This window comes from Syzygium oleosum, unplaced genomic scaffold (assembly GCF_021117445.2).
Source record: "Syzygium oleosum isolate NSW1041296 unplaced genomic scaffold, Sole_v2.1 Sole_v2.01, whole genome shotgun sequence".
NCBI classification, from domain to species: domain Eukaryota; kingdom Viridiplantae; phylum Streptophyta; class Magnoliopsida; order Myrtales; family Myrtaceae; genus Syzygium; species Syzygium oleosum.
Window position 1 is genome coordinate 29,002,447 of NW_026607485.1, and position 14,986 is coordinate 29,017,432.

General features: G+C 40.9%; 1 protein-coding gene across 3 annotated transcripts; it reads left to right on the forward strand.

The window, feature by feature from the left end:
• The first annotated feature begins 1,027 nt into the window (after positions 1 to 1,027).
• Positions 1,028 to 13,089, forward strand: LOC115685245 (kinesin-like protein KIN-8B). Of its 3 annotated transcripts, XM_030610277.2 has the most exons (15): positions 1,029 to 1,653; positions 1,763 to 1,834; positions 1,939 to 2,055; positions 2,329 to 2,417; positions 3,858 to 4,002; positions 4,094 to 4,189; positions 6,330 to 6,421; positions 7,001 to 7,249; positions 7,318 to 7,468; positions 7,868 to 7,930; positions 8,010 to 8,246; positions 10,593 to 10,697; positions 10,792 to 10,905; positions 11,254 to 11,850; positions 12,392 to 13,089. In XM_030610277.2, exons 1-15 carry the CDS (start codon positions 1,597 to 1,599, stop codon positions 12,593 to 12,595), a joined length of 2,388 nt encoding a protein of 795 aa, XP_030466137.1. In that variant the 5' UTR covers positions 1,029 to 1,596; the 3' UTR covers positions 12,596 to 13,089. The 3 variants fall into 3 exon arrangements, with proteins under 3 accessions (XP_056171724.1, XP_030466137.1, XP_056171727.1); XM_056315749.1 differs by lacking the exon at positions 10,792 to 10,905 and having other exon boundaries at positions 1,028 to 1,653; XM_056315752.1 differs by lacking the exons at positions 1,029 to 1,653; positions 1,763 to 1,834; positions 3,858 to 4,002 and having other exon boundaries at positions 1,937 to 2,055.
• Positions 13,090 to 14,986: the final 1,897 nt, after the last annotated feature.

Here is a 14,986-nt window from a genome sequence, read left to right on the forward strand (position 1 = left end):
TCCAAAAAAGGGGAACTTGTACCCGAGAGTAGGTTACAGATTCCATGTGAAACCTGTAAGGAACTTGGAACCACTAACTTTTAATGGTGGCACCTGTTGCCCCTCTCCACCCTTTTCTCTTATAAAAAAAAAGTAAAAAATTAACATTGGACTTGATCGTGGGCCTTGTGGCTCATAGGCCCGTCAAGGCTCGGCCCTCTAGCTTTACGCAAGCCCAGACATGAGCTTTTAATTATAAGGTTCAGCCCGCCCGGCCCGCACAATTCTTCCGCACGTATCGTTTCTCTCGATGGGCAGGGACCGGACCGGACGATATTTGGGACTCGATCCGAGCCCGTGGCATCGATCGCCTCTACCACTCGACATCATCCGTGTCGATTTCGCCCCACTTTTTGGTGATCCATCCCCAAAAGTCCAATTCAATGAGAAAGGGGGCAAAGATCCTTCACGTGGGGGCATACGTCCCTCTCCCACTCACGTGCTCCCCTCCCCACACCTCCCAAATCCCAATCCCAATCCCAATCCCCTCCCTGCCGACCATAATAATAATCGCTCTTCCAAATGTCGAACATCCAGAAAAAAGAAAAAAAAAGAAAAAACCAATCGTGAGAAAACAAGAGAAAGACAACGGAAGGAAAAAGCAAGCCCCCATCACCGTCAACCAACTCCCAAACCAACGAACCCCGAAAAGAAAAAGGAAAGAAAAAAAAGCAGAGAGCCAGAGATCAACGGTCGCCATCGCTCCACGTCTCTCGGGGGGGGGACTTTTCGTCTTCTTCCTCGTCGTCTTCCTCCTCCTGCTCGTCGCTTCCACCTCCCCCCCTCTTCTCTCTCTCTCTCTCTCTCTCTCTCTCTCTAAAAAGGACCGGACGGACGGACGGGCATTGAATGCGCCACCCCACCGTTCGCTCGGAAGCAGCCGATCCTCCCTCCCCTCTTCTTCTTCTTCTTCTTCTCCTTGTAAACAGACGGACAGGACGGAGAGAATTTAATATTCAGCTCGACCAACCGCGCGCTTCCCTCCTCCGTTCCGTCCTCCTCCTCCTCGTCTCTTTCTCGCATTCTCTCGGACTCCACATTCTCGGATTCCGGAGCTTTCCTCCCCTCCTCTTTTCGTGTCTGGAAGTTCAATTTTCGAATCGCTCCTCCGTCCTCCTCCGCCCCCCCGGGGTTCAAATGTAGCCTCATCGCTCGCGCGCGTTCTCGAAGGCGACGCTCCCCTCGCCGCGACATTGCGGAAATTCCCCGGAAATCTTGCGTTGAACTGAACTCTCCTTGGCTCCCGCGATCGTCCTGCTCGGACTGGTCCCGCATCGTTTTGCTGAGATTCGGCGCCGGGTTCTCTCTGATCAGCTCCGGAAACGGAAAGCCAGCTGGCGGCGACTTTTCCTTCCGATCTTTTTCCTTGATTCTTTCTTCTTCTTCCTTCTTCTTCTTCTTTCGACGTTGCGGAGCTTTCAAAATTCGATTTTGAGTTTTGGGGTTTTTGCCCGCCCCCCCCGATCGCGTGGGCAATCAATCAGTCGTTGGATGTTGAGATGGTGTCCGGCTCCGGTGGTGCAAAATAGGAGCGGGATTTGATGCGAGCCGTGCAACATGCCCAGCTTAAAGGCTCCTGCTGCTGCGGCCAGGAGGACCGCCACCACCTTAACGGTTCGGTTTCCGGGGCGCTTCGTTCGATTCGGTGACGATTGCGATAGTTTGGGGTTGTTTTTTTTTTTTTCCGAATAAACTGAATCTCGTGTTCTGCATTTGGCATCAGGTTGCTGCTAAGTGTAGGCCCATTGCTCGGAGAGATTACGGCCGCGATATCATTAGAGTTAGCGATAGGAAGGTGAGTAAGTAGTGAGGTCTAATGTGCGCCTGGCGTGTCTAAGTCTTCGAAGTTGTTAACTTTAGATGCTAGCATTGAGAATCTAATGTGGATTGGCAATGCAGGAGGTTCTTGTGCTAGATCCCGACCTGTCTAAGGACTACCTTGACCGCATACAGAACCGAACCAAAGAGAAGAAGTATTGTTTCGATCATGCATTCGGTCCTGATTGTTCCAATAGGGTATGCTGCATTCGTAATTGTCTATCTATCCTTTCGATGTCTGCTCAGCTGCTCGTGATTGACGTGGATGTACTTGCAAGCTTTCGTCTCTGCTTTCTCTGACTAATTGGCACCAGGATCATGCTACTAACTAAGACATGAAATATTGGAAAAACATTTGCACCCCCGTTCGTATTCTTACGTCTTAGCCTACGCCGCATGTTGATCTGTACTTAGTGTCTTGCCTAATAGCTCGTATTATGAACGTATTTTAACGTTGTCAATGATATCCAGGACGTGTACAGGAGATGTATAGCTTCAACAATCGCTGGAGTTGTTCAAGGTCTCAATGCAACCGTCTTTGCATATGGTTCGACTGGAAGGTACATCTATCTAATAACATGATGGTAGCGTTGATCATTTTGCTGAGTTCTGCTGTTGATAAATTTACTTTTCTTTTAGCTTATGATTTTGGTATGCTTTTGTTATATAGTGTAATCTGTAGCCTTTGTCTAGTTTCAAGACTTCTCTCTACTCTCTAGTTGCCATGAACATGGCTCCTTGTCTTATAGTTTGACCAACCTCCTAGTGAATTGCACTTGTCTAAGTATAGGCTGCTAATTTAGGAGCTGCAGTCAGCAATATTGTGCAAAATTTTCCTAAATACTTTTGGCTTGCATTTATTTGAAATCGAGAGTATTTTATCTAGTAAAACAATGTAAACTTAAATTTGTTGGTTTTGAAGATAAGTTTGAATTCTGCACGGTTCTGGAAAATATACCCTGGATACCAGACCTGATTAATACGCGGGCTGAGCCTAAAAATCTTTTCCAGGCGTGCCATATAAAAAATAAATCAATATTTTTGTTGCCATTAAATTGACCAGGCCTGGGGGGTTGGGTTCAAGAAGGGAGTTGCTTGGCTAGACCCGTTCATTTTTCCCTTTGGGTGGACCGGCCCTAGATTGGCTCGACTGGCTACTAGGTCCATGATCACCTCTAGTAAAACTGCAGTGGAATGCTTTGCTAGATTCTGTTCTTCTAATCTAACTTTGTCCCAATTTGATCTTCATTTTCATCAAAATGACTAGTCTTATTGTGAGTAATTTAATCATGACTTGATGCCGCAAAGATATTGCTTTCTGGAATTGCTAAAGTCGAATTATGTGGATGTACTTGGTTTGGGTCCGTAATTCCTTCTTAATATTACCATTGAATGACTACGCTTCTCATCGATTTGCTGGCAAATTAGATTCCCTCATCATGTAGTATTGCCCGTACTCAAAAGATAAAGCTGAAAATCAATTACCTCGGGTAAAGGGTGTAGCTGTTCATTTCTTTTGTGATTGACCATTTTCTTGCTCTCACAAAAATATTGTTAGAGAGGAGCTTGCTTTTCTTGACATGTGATCTCCAATGGATACTGGAATTATGGATGCTAGTGGTTCTGTGTCTAAGATTCTAAATAGTCGCAATAACTGATTGAATGTGATTAGAGGGAAAGTAAGCATATGAAAGCTTCTTTTTGGTTATATTGCTTGAACTGCGCTACCATATTTCGCAATTCTTATCATATAGTGACACTCTTTCTAGTAAGAATCTGCTCTTTATAGTTTCTGTCTTTGTATAGCCACTGTTTTGGATCATAGATTTGGGCATGATTAAATTGCATGAAGCGCCTTGTTGGTTGTTGCTCATGTAGTGACACCATCCTGTGTAGCTTAGATTCATATCAAATTCAGCTTGTGTCCCCTTGAGATCATATGGATTGATGATGTATTGATCATTCAGTCCCTGTGTTTCTTTTCCCTCAAAAATTTTCAGTGGAAAGACATACACAATGGTTGGAACTAAGAATGACCCAGGACTTATGGTTCTTAGCTTGCATACAATCTTTCACCTTATCAAGCAGGACACTAGTTCCGATGAGTTTGAAGTTAACTGTTCCTACCTTGAAGTTTACAATGAAGTAAGGATAAAATTTTGATCTGATAAGTTGGTCTCTTTTTCCTTACACAATGGTTGGCATGGACATGTTCAGCTAATTTCAGTGCATTCAGGTTATCTTTGATTTGCTAGAGAAATCATCAGGTCATCTGGAACTCAGGGAGGATCCTGTTAAAGGAATAGTTGTTGCTGGCTTGAAGTCAATAAAGGTTCTTCCTTGTTCTTTGATATGTGTATGATAAATGCTGTTTGAGTATAAACTGTGAATCACTGGATTAAAGCTGATGATTTATCCTGTTTATGGAGGTACCTAAAATCGTTCTGTTTATGGAGTTGCCTTAAAAAAGCATGCATTATTGGCGGCCTCAAGACAGAATAAGCAGAAAGAGTAGGGCATAATAGGGGTGATCGGTTCTAGGGTGGGTCGGTTCCAAACCTGGAACCTGAAACCGACCCTGTTATAACCGGTTCCTAGTTTTTGGAACCTGAAACCTACCCTGTTTGCCCTGGACCCTGTTTTGGAACCTAGTCTGTTTTTTCGGTCCGGTTACAGGGTCTACATGAGAACCCCTTTTTTTTTATTCCTTTTTTTGGTTTCATTTTTTCCGGGTAGCAAATAGGAAAACTTATAACTCAAATCAAAGGTTATAAGTTTGACTATGCAAACAATCTTAAGTATTCATACAAAAGCATATTATCTTAGTCCCAATAATTTAATGGACGTGATAAAACAGCATAGGTTTCAGTTGGATATGTAGTTTTTTTGTTACAGAACAAAAATTTTAAGAAAAAGGAAATTGCTCCCTATAATGCTTACAAGCCCTTGAGTTAGAGTATCTGCAAATAATGATCACCTCCCTCATCCTTTATGATAGAATGCTTTGAATTCTGGCCATATAAAATTGCAAGTGGACCTCCATATAAAACCAGTTCTAAAGCCGGTCCGGGTGGGTTTTCACTTGGAACCGGAAACCGGACTGGTTCTAACCGGTTCCCAAAAAATGGAACCGGTTCTAACGGGAACCGGTTCCTGGACTTGTTTTTTGGGTGGGTCGGTCAGGTTTCCGGGTAAACCCGGTCTGGTTGCACACCCCGAGGGCATAATGTGTCTTGCATTCTGTCGTTATCTGGAACCGGTCATGCGTATATCTCTTTCTCTATGCTAAAGCATTTAGGATACTTCTTTATTACCGACAAAGAAAAGGATTTCTTCTTTCTCTGGTTTACAAGTTTCATTTGCCAAGAACTTCCTTTTGCTTATTAGGGCTTTTGTTTGCTATATTAGCTGGGCTGCAGAGTGGGTGGTTGGCCTCCCTACTCGCAAATCCTTCAATTTACTTGTGAGGGACTTAGTCCAACGACCAATGCATTGATCGATACTTGTGGAACTTTCCCAGTCAATTTATTTTTTCTTAATCATCTTTGTTGGCCTTCTACCAATGAAGATATTAACTGGTTTTAACTTCTGTTTGGTTATGGCAACGCAAAGCAGATATAAATGGAGGCATACGGTGTACCTGGATGTTTATAAAATATTGATTCTCTCACATGTGACCAGCTCAATTTTGGAAAAAAACATAGTTTAGCTCTACTCTCTGCATCACATTGCCCTATAAACTATATTTTCTCTTAGTTTGCCTCCGCTCTTCTAGAATCTGCATCAGTTTGCCAATTCTTGCTAGTAGTGTTAGTATTTTCCTGGATCAAGTCATGTCTGAACTGAAGCATGTAATACTTAGTTAATGCAATAAATTTTCCGAGGAGTCTTCTTTTAGTGCCACCTCCGGATTAAACAGTTAGAACAGGATTATGACTGCAAAGTTGAGAAACTCTTTGGTCGATGCATCCTCATTAAATGGCCAAGATTGATGCTAAACAATTTCTTCTGAGTGTTATACTCATTATTTTAAGAAATTGGATATCTCATGCTAACTCAATTCAAAGCAAAAAATTAAGCAGCAACAAAAACTCAGGAGAAATTGGTATCGGTTGTGACAACGCAGGCACAAAGCAAAAGAAAAAATAAACATGTATTTTCCTCTTCAATTTATGGGGGCAGGACTTACTTTGTCTCCATTTTTTTTAAACGTTGAATGTAGAGTATGGATGCCAAATAAGCAAAGCTCTTTGATGTTTCAGTCATTTGAACCATCCAGTTGCAGTTAATTTATAGATTTGTTCATCATATATCGGTTCCTTGTGTCGCCAAATTGTGTCAATCTTTCAAGCTCATTTGGCTGCTTATTAATATCTCACTCACATGTAAAATGTACACCATGCTTGTGGTTTTTAGAGCACCAACTTTTTCCTGTCAATACGGCCTTATATATATATATTTTTTGAAAATAGGTTAACTCAGCGGATAAGATACTTGAACTTCTCAATCTGGGAAACAGCCGAAGAAAAACAGAGAGCACAGAGGCTAATGCAACATCGTCAAGGTAACGAAGGCACATGACTTATGTTTATCTTCTTGCTTTATGTTTTATCGTTTTTATTTTTTGTAGTGGATAATTTTCCTCAACTGAAGGTTGAAGTATTCTTGTTCATAAAGTGGATGACAAGAATACTTCTCTAACAAACGTAACTGATTGTGGGCTGAGGTTTTTTACCTTCTTGCTCTAAGTTTTTTAAAGTTTAATGTTCGAAACTCGGCTCACTGCTACCATTATATTTTTTATTGTAGTCTCCATGCAATGAGATGTGGTTGGTGTCCTTGTATAGCAATTTACTGAGTAATTATTTTTTCTATTCTTTTGATTGTTTTATACCTATAGTAATAATTTTGACTGAGTTTCCTTAAATAAAATCAGAATTGATGTATGAAATGCAGAATGATAAATGAGGGATAGCTACAGATTAATAGCCTTTGAAGTATAGATATTTGGTTGTGATTGGTGATGGCTTTTGCTTATGGATCCTCAACTCAAAGAAAATATTGCAGTAACCGCTACAATACTTTCTCCAATGTTGTTTCATAAACCTTGGCTGTTTTATGATGTTTTGTTTTCTAAAAACAGATCACATGCAGTTCTGGAGATTATTGTGAAAAGAAAACAGAAGAACAAGTATCGAAATCAAGTAATGCAAGGAAAACTTGCACTTGTGGATCTTGCTGGCAGTGAACGAGCTTCTGAGACAAACAATGGAGGGCAGAAGCTCAGAGATGGAGCTAATATTAACCGCTCGCTTCTTGCATTAGCGAATTGCATTAATGCCTTAGGGAAACAGCAAAAGAAGGGCCTGGCCTACGTTCCTTATCGGAATAGGTTGGTGGGATTCATCATTTTGTAGTCAGGATTCTCTTTGCTTACACATCTAATAAAAAATCTTACAGCAAATTGACACGGATCCTTAAAGATGGTCTGAGTGGTAACTCTCAAACAGTTATGGTGGCTACAATATCTCCTGCTGATAGTCAATATCATCACACAGTCAATACTTTAAAGTATGCTGACCGAGCCAAGGAAATAAAGACACATATTCAGGTTAGAAAGTCTAGATAGACACACATATGAACATTGTGCAGGCCTTGAATTCCGTCGACATAAATTTATTTTATGACCATAATTTGTTGATGAGTTTTTCTCATTTGTTTTATCTGATATTCATTTTATGACATCACTTGACATTTTTGAAGTGAAATTCAATTTTTAGGATTCTACCGTTTCTTATACTGATCTCCCTCCTTTTATTGGATATTCTGTCATGTTAAATATTATTCACGTGTAACTAGTTCATTTTCACTGATTCTTTTGTTTCATTGGTTCTTATTCAATTGCAATATGCTGCTTTTTTGTGATCTGTGCATCTTGGGCTAGACTATTCTGCTTGAATTGTCACTCCTACTGCTAGTAGTTCATGTTATGGGTGTTTTCTTTTTTCAGAAAAATATTGGCACAATTGACACCCACGTGTCAGATTACCAGCGGATGATTGACAGTCTTCAGGTTTTCCTTGCTCTTTTGTGTTTTACGTGTTTCACTTGACTACAATATGCAGTCTCATTCAACTAATTTGATATTGTAGATAGAGGTTTGTCGCTTGAAGAAGGAATTGGCTGAAAAGGAGTCCCAACTTAATGTCAGACCTACTGATAAAGTTGCAGATGATGAGTTGTCTTGGTTAAATTTACTGAGCCAAGAAACCAGTGAAAACGTTCAGGAAAGGATAAACTTACAAAAGGCAATGTTTGAGCTTGAGGAGATTAATCTTCGTAACCGCGCTGAGCTCCGACATCTGGATGATGCAATTGCAAAACAACAGGTCAGCTTGTGAAATTAGTTTCGATGTCCCAATTACCTAGCCTTATCAAGATTTATCAAATAGCCTCTTTAAACGAACTATCTGCTTGTGTTGAACCTGATAGTCTAAGCCTGCTGGCCTGAACAAACCGAACGTGGTTTTATTCTAACCCGTTTTCCCAGTTCTGATCTTGGGCAACCTGTGGTTCTTGTTGCAAGCTGCAAGGTGGAGAAACAGCTAGCTCTTATGTGAACTGCTTGACCTGGTTATGGGTTTAATTTAGTATTTCGATCATAAAATATCCTTTGACGGTTTGAATATAGATGTTATCTGTTACCAGACTGTCACACCAACCACTTCAACAGGACCTTTTCCTTATTCCTGAAAACCATCAACTTGAATTCTCAGAAACACAACTTTCACACGCTCACAACAGTGTATCCCCTCATGCGATCTTCTATTTAGTTCAGTCGTTCTTTTGGCTCATCTCATTTTGGTTTTCAGTTAAGGGTTGGAAAACTTCCACCTTGAAGTTTTTGGGCTGGTTCGGTTTATCTCAAATTTAATTAGCATGTTTAGCTTCTTAGTTGAGACTGATTAGGTAGTTGAATGGCAACCTCGAACTGAAGGGAAATTCCAATTAGCCTGCTGAAGTGGCCTTGTTTTCTCAATGTGCCCCCTCAACTTAGCTTTGTCTAAAAATGACCCACTATTACTTGGTGAATATGTATCAATTATCCCCATATGTTGATCGCTGGTGGAGAAGTGGCCAACCATGGAGCAAGTGCATCTTACGTGCACAATTTTGCACAATCATGGGGGTATTTTCATCCATAGACCAATAAAAGAAATTTGAAAAGAGAACTAAAATTTGAACCACAAACCCTAGAAAGAGAGAGGGGCATGGGAGGAGGGGGAAGCGGCGGTGTCGGTGTTGTTGGCATGCAACAAGGAGGGTTAGGAGTCATTGTTGGGTTTGGGTGAACAAGCTGTAGTCGGTATGGCTGCATATCACACCCTTAAAGAGAATGAGAGAAAGTTAAGACGCATCTGAACACATTGATAATTGGGTGAAGGCTGAAGATAATGACTGATGAGTGATCGCTGAAGGAGGAAGATGGCCGTTAATGGGATTGGTGTATGTGGTACTCGGCAAAGGTGCATGTTGAAGATGGTCTTGATCGAAGAAGTATTGATGATTGGGTGGCCACAGTGGAGAGCATAGGGAAAGCATAGAGTTTGGTGAGCAGTGATGGTGGTGCAGGAATGGAGGGTAAGATGACCATTTTTTGTCAAGAGTTTCTTGGATTTTCCTTCCCCTGCTCATCATCTCTTCTCCTGGATTTCTCTGTGTCCACTTCCATGGTCCATCATCATGACCATGGACATTGAATTCCCTGTAGGCTCTCCTATGTTACATTTGATCTTTGAGAATGCAAAAAGAATGTGCTCAGCGCTCTGAAACTGAAATTATGAATTAATCAACACTTGAAACCCTTACTCTTTAATTTCTAGGCAAAGACCATCAATTAAAATTTATCTTGTGACAGAAAAACGCTTTCAAATCTGTCTCCCTTTTTTCACTCTCAAAACTATTACAGCTCAGCAGCCACAACAAGCTTAAAGCTCGAGACTGTGTCACCATGATCATCCACTTCTCTCTGTTTGTCTCTCTCTATCTATCTCTTATATGGGTGTGATCTGTGGCAATGGTGGCTGCAGCTAGTACGTGTGCAAGCACCGCGAGGGATGCTGCACCCTCATTGGTGCCTGACGATTCCAACTCCTGTGCCGCCCTCTACCCCTCTGCCTCTCACTGCCTCTCTGTCTTTAGGGTTTGTAGATGTTAATTTTAATTTATCTTTGTGTACGTTACATGCATCAGTTTGTTAGTTTCGAACGAAAATACCCCTATGATACAAAACTGTGCACATGAGATGCACATGCTCCATGGCCAGCCACTTTTCCACCGGCAATGAGCATTGCTTCTCCTAGTATATAGGGGTCATTTGAAACAAAGCTAAGTGTAGGGGGTACTTTGAGAAAACAAGCCCACTTCAGGGGGCTAATTGGAATATTTCTGCAAGAACGTGATACGATTCTTGCTCCCCTTTATAAAGTGGATACTTTCATTTTATTTGTAATCTATGAAAGTCTGTTGTATGTTAGCTTTAATAGCAGCCTTTGCCTTTTTATTCTATTAATCGGTAACATGAGATGGGGATGAACTGTATTGATGAAGACATATATTATTGACTTATAAATTTACTATTAGTTGACAAATTTGTCATATGCAAGGATCATTATTCCTTAGTTGCTAGTTAGAAAATAATAGTACTGGTGAGATTTTAATTACCTGTGTCACAGGTAATTGAAAAGGATGGTCCAGTTGTTGAGGCTTTGAGAGCTAGGCGACAAGTAATTCTTGATAACATCCGGGACAATGACGAAGCTGGTTTCAATTATCAGAAGGTGGTTCCTCGGTCACTGTTACTTAAAGTGTCTACTGTCTATGTTATATAAGTGTTGTACTTTGTATTTGAACATATAACCTTTGCTTCTTTAGGAAATTGAGGCAAATGAGAAGCATCGATCTGAGCTACAAGAGAAGATTAATGAAGCAATCTGTTATAATGGAAACAAAACGTACTTGCGTATTCTTAGTCAGTACCGGCTCTTGGTGAGTTATCCTGCATTTGCAACACTTTTGACTGAGGGTATAATGTGTCTTTTGTTGTTAATTGTATTTTTCTGTAATAAAGCTTAGGTGCAAAGAGAAAATAATGTGCAGTTAATGAACTGATTACTTCTGAGAACTCTTTAAAATCCAAACCCTAATGGCAGTGGCACGGCAACGTTCATTTTATCATTGTATAAGTATTCATATAAATGGGTTGCCCGGGGTAAGAGTACTGTCAACTTCACGTTCTGTATGCAAGACGACGATAAGAATTTTCATATTTTTGCTCATCTCACTCTTGCTGTCAAGTACCAGAGTGAACCTTACAGTTGTAGTGCCATTATGTAGGGGATGTCGAACACTGAGCTTCAGTTTGAAATTGCAATGAGGGATCAAGTGATTCATAATCAACGGGAAGCACAGAGAAATCTTTGGAACTTGGTAATGGGCCTGGGGCTCGAGTCACTTGATAAGAAAAGGCTGTTGGATGTTGCAGCTTGGCAGGGAATACCAATTGAAGACTACATGATGACACCTTATCTGGGGCTATCAGATAATAGTCACTTAGAAAATGTGGCTTCTCACAGATATCTCCCTTTTGGAAGTTCCCCATGCATGGGACGTTCTCTATCCAAATCATCTTGCAACTTACATCACCATCAATTCTTCTGCAGTGGGCCTACTTCCTCGGGCAATTGGAGTGCTTTGTGCAGGGAGGAGCATCACAGTTCATACTACTTACTATCTCATGATGTATCGCAATCAACTCATTTGAGGTCGTGTAAGACTCCCGAACATTGTGGTTGTCATAAGCCAAGGTCACGGCTTGGCACACCTGATGTGTATCACCAAGGTTCATGCCGTCCCTCTCCAGAGGTGACATGTGAACCTTCACATTTTCAAAGTCGTTTATCTTCTGGTGTTACTTTTGGGCGGCAGCATGAGGTACGAATCCACAGATCTATCCCCTTTCCTAACATGGTGTTTTAATCCTTTACTGTTCTTTCCTCTCATAGTTATGTTTCTGTGATTTCATTATCCTCTTTGTCCCTTTAGATTTTAATAGATCTCATAAAAATACCTGTATAAGTATTTACTTAACATAATAACAGTTGATTTCTACTCTTGGAGTAATTGGGCCTTAAGTACCAACTTTCTCACAAATCCGGCCTATACAGGTGTGCAGCTGACCTGATTGCAGTTATAGTCCTCTGCAAATGAATTGTTGTATAGGTTTTCCTCGATGCCGTTGAAAAGACCCTCTTTCTTTCGCTCTTAGCATGATCAAGAGAAGTCACTTCCGAATAAATGAGAAACCATTGCTTTCATGAAAAGATAGAGGACGGTAGTATGAGGATATGTTTCCATGTCCTTGTTATTGCAGTTTTATTTGTGGTAGACTGGTCATCTTGTTTGACCTGTGGTTAAATCTTGCTTTGAGACTCTAATTTGACCATCTATTCTGGTTATTTTCCTATATCTACAGTCAAGCTTCTCAAGGGGTTCAGGAATTGCTACTTCTGGGCAGCATTTTTATGAGGATCGTGATGGAAATAGGAGCAAGCAAGAGTCATATGTCTTGAACCATTCCAGCAGAAACCAAGTTTTCCTTCCTCGTAGCTCTTTGGCACAGTCCTCTCGCATGGAAAGAAGAGATGACCTTATCAAGACAGACCCTAAATTGCGATAAATCTCCTATGTCATCTTCGTATTCTAGCCTGGAACCTGCTGCTTTTGATTCATCTAGCCCTGATTCTAAACCGTTGCCTCTGAAGCTTTTCTAGTCTCGATTTCTTCTGGCCCTACCCTTCACAAACATTCACTCATTCATCATTCTTTTCTTCTATTCGTTCCAGCAATTGTACATACAGGTTGGAGTGATATGCTTCAGGTAGTTGCATTGCAGAGTTTAGTCTTACCTTAGTGCCGAAAAGTTAGGAGAGAAGATCCGGATCTTCAGGAGGAATGGCGAGCTAGATGTTTTCGGCTTTTTAGTTTGCAGATTGTAGATGCAGTTGATGTATATAGTTCGTGTATACTTGTAAATCATCATGTGTTTGTCTCACTAATTGATCAAATCCATTGCTTGGATTAGAGATGGACAGACATTCGAGTGTAACTCAATTCCATAGATCTCCTCTTGTACATTCTTTGCAGATCTTACCACCAAATTGTTTTTTGACTCCCCTTTATCTCTGTTTTTGTGTAGAATTAAGCTTCTCACATCCCCCTTTTTTATATTCATCTGTTGTCTGTTTTATGCAGGTTTTTAAGTTTCTGCATATGTTCACTTTGTCTGTGTAAATAGATGCACATCTTTATGAAGTTTTCAACTCGATACTAATAGAGTATCGAGTTAATCGGTTATGCAAGTTTTCCACGTAATATCCTGACCTTCAGGAGCGTCACGTCCAGAATCAATGAATATACGTTTATTGTCATTTTATGTGTGAATTGACTGACGGTGTGATTTGGGCATGAGTATATATGTGTGAACATGGCCTGTCTACATAAGGCTCCGATTGTTTTGTGTCCCATTCTTCGGCGTTTGGTCGTTTAGGAAAATAAGTCAACAAAAACGGTTTTCCTAATCAACGAAAAATGTTTTGCTAATTAAGGTTTAAAATTTAGGAAAATGATTTTCTCTTAAAAAAATCAGAAATCGTTTTCAAAATATGACTAGATATTAGTGCTTGGATTAGAAATTCCACACTTGGGTCACGGGAACCTCAATGTTCGTTCTTGGGCCCTTGGTAGTGGGGATGGGTCCCCAACACTCGGGCTAGGGTCCATCAAGCTTGGGCTCGGGACCTCGGCATGTTAGCTTGAGTTCATCTAGGCCGTAGCTGACACCCCATCTACCGCGCCCCGGTCCATTAAGGCTGGTCTCAGGACGCCAAGCCTGAGTCCTCGGCACCCATGCCTGGTCCATTAAGTCTGGCACCCTAGGCCCCGAATATTAGTGCCTGTGCTCGGGTCCCCGACTCTCAAGCTGAGGTCATTGAAAGTTAAGCCCGAGACTCCCATGCCTGTGCTGGGATGATTCATGGAAATTCTAGATATATCAATCAAAATCACGAGATGGTTTATGGAGATGCTAGAAAATAAGTATGCTTGAAATATTTCCCGACAATACTTGTCAATAGGACCATTGGAAGTAGAGGACTCAAAAGGAGCTTGGCAATGACTAATCCTGTTCAAGCCGAATGTTCATAAAATAACTGTCATCTCTTGGTTAGTCTTGCTGATTAGTAGACGCCTAATTTTTTATCAGGATTTTGACCTAAAGTCAACCTCGTCGAAGTTACGATCTAATCGCACAATTGTGCTCTGCAAGAAATTATACTCTTAAATAATTTTCTAATTAAATGAGTTACAGATTCGTTAATGGCGTGAGGCTTCAAGGGTTTAAGGGTTTGGCAGCACCACCGGCAAGGGTCAGTGACCGTCACAGAGATCTCAGTGATGACCGTTGGCCCTCGCCAATGGCGAGCGAGGGCCAAGGCAAGGGCAAGGGGTATGGGCCGACTGATGGCAACATGATTCAATTTTCTAATTAAATGAGTTACAGATTCACTAATGGCACCATAATTCCATTTTCAAATCCCTAGCTAGACGAATTACAAATTCAGTCTCATCTTAGGTTTCATCGATCGATTGAATTAAGTTAAACCGTAGTGATTGATGCATGATGGGAATGATGGGATTATAAAATTCGTTTTCTGGGCTAAGAGTAGGATGCTATAAGTATTTAAAGGAGAAAATGCATGAAGAAGTGCTTGTTGGAATGCATTTGATGGAGTGTGTTGTTTCTTATGATCAAAATGTGGCGTAGCCAAAATTGCGAAATAGAGGTAAAATGTAGTGTTTTATGAATGAATATGAAGTTGTGATAGACAAAGCTCCGCGCTAAGGCGTAAAAGGAACAATTCACTAGTCAAGGATAAAGAACTTAAGTGTCAGTACCAAATCAATGTATAAAGAATCGAAAATCGAAGGAAATCACTCTTTTGAGGAGGAAATCTCATGAATTACAAACTTAGAGTGCAAATGATAACCATTCTATTCTAGAAATCAATTT

Bases quoted from the DNA above. Each gene is read 5' to 3' on its own strand.
- LOC115685245 (XM_030610277.2), top strand. From the start codon at position 1,597: ATGCCCAGCTTAAAGGCTCCTGCTGCTGCGGCCAGGAGGACCGCCACC. The intron at 2,418-3,857 runs GTACATCTATCT...AAAAATTTTCAG, and splicing joins GCATATGGTTCGACTGGAAG to TGGAAAGACATACACAATGG. The intron at 11,851-12,391 runs GTACGAATCCAC...CTATATCTACAG, and splicing joins CTTTTGGGCGGCAGCATGAG to TCAAGCTTCTCAAGGGGTTC.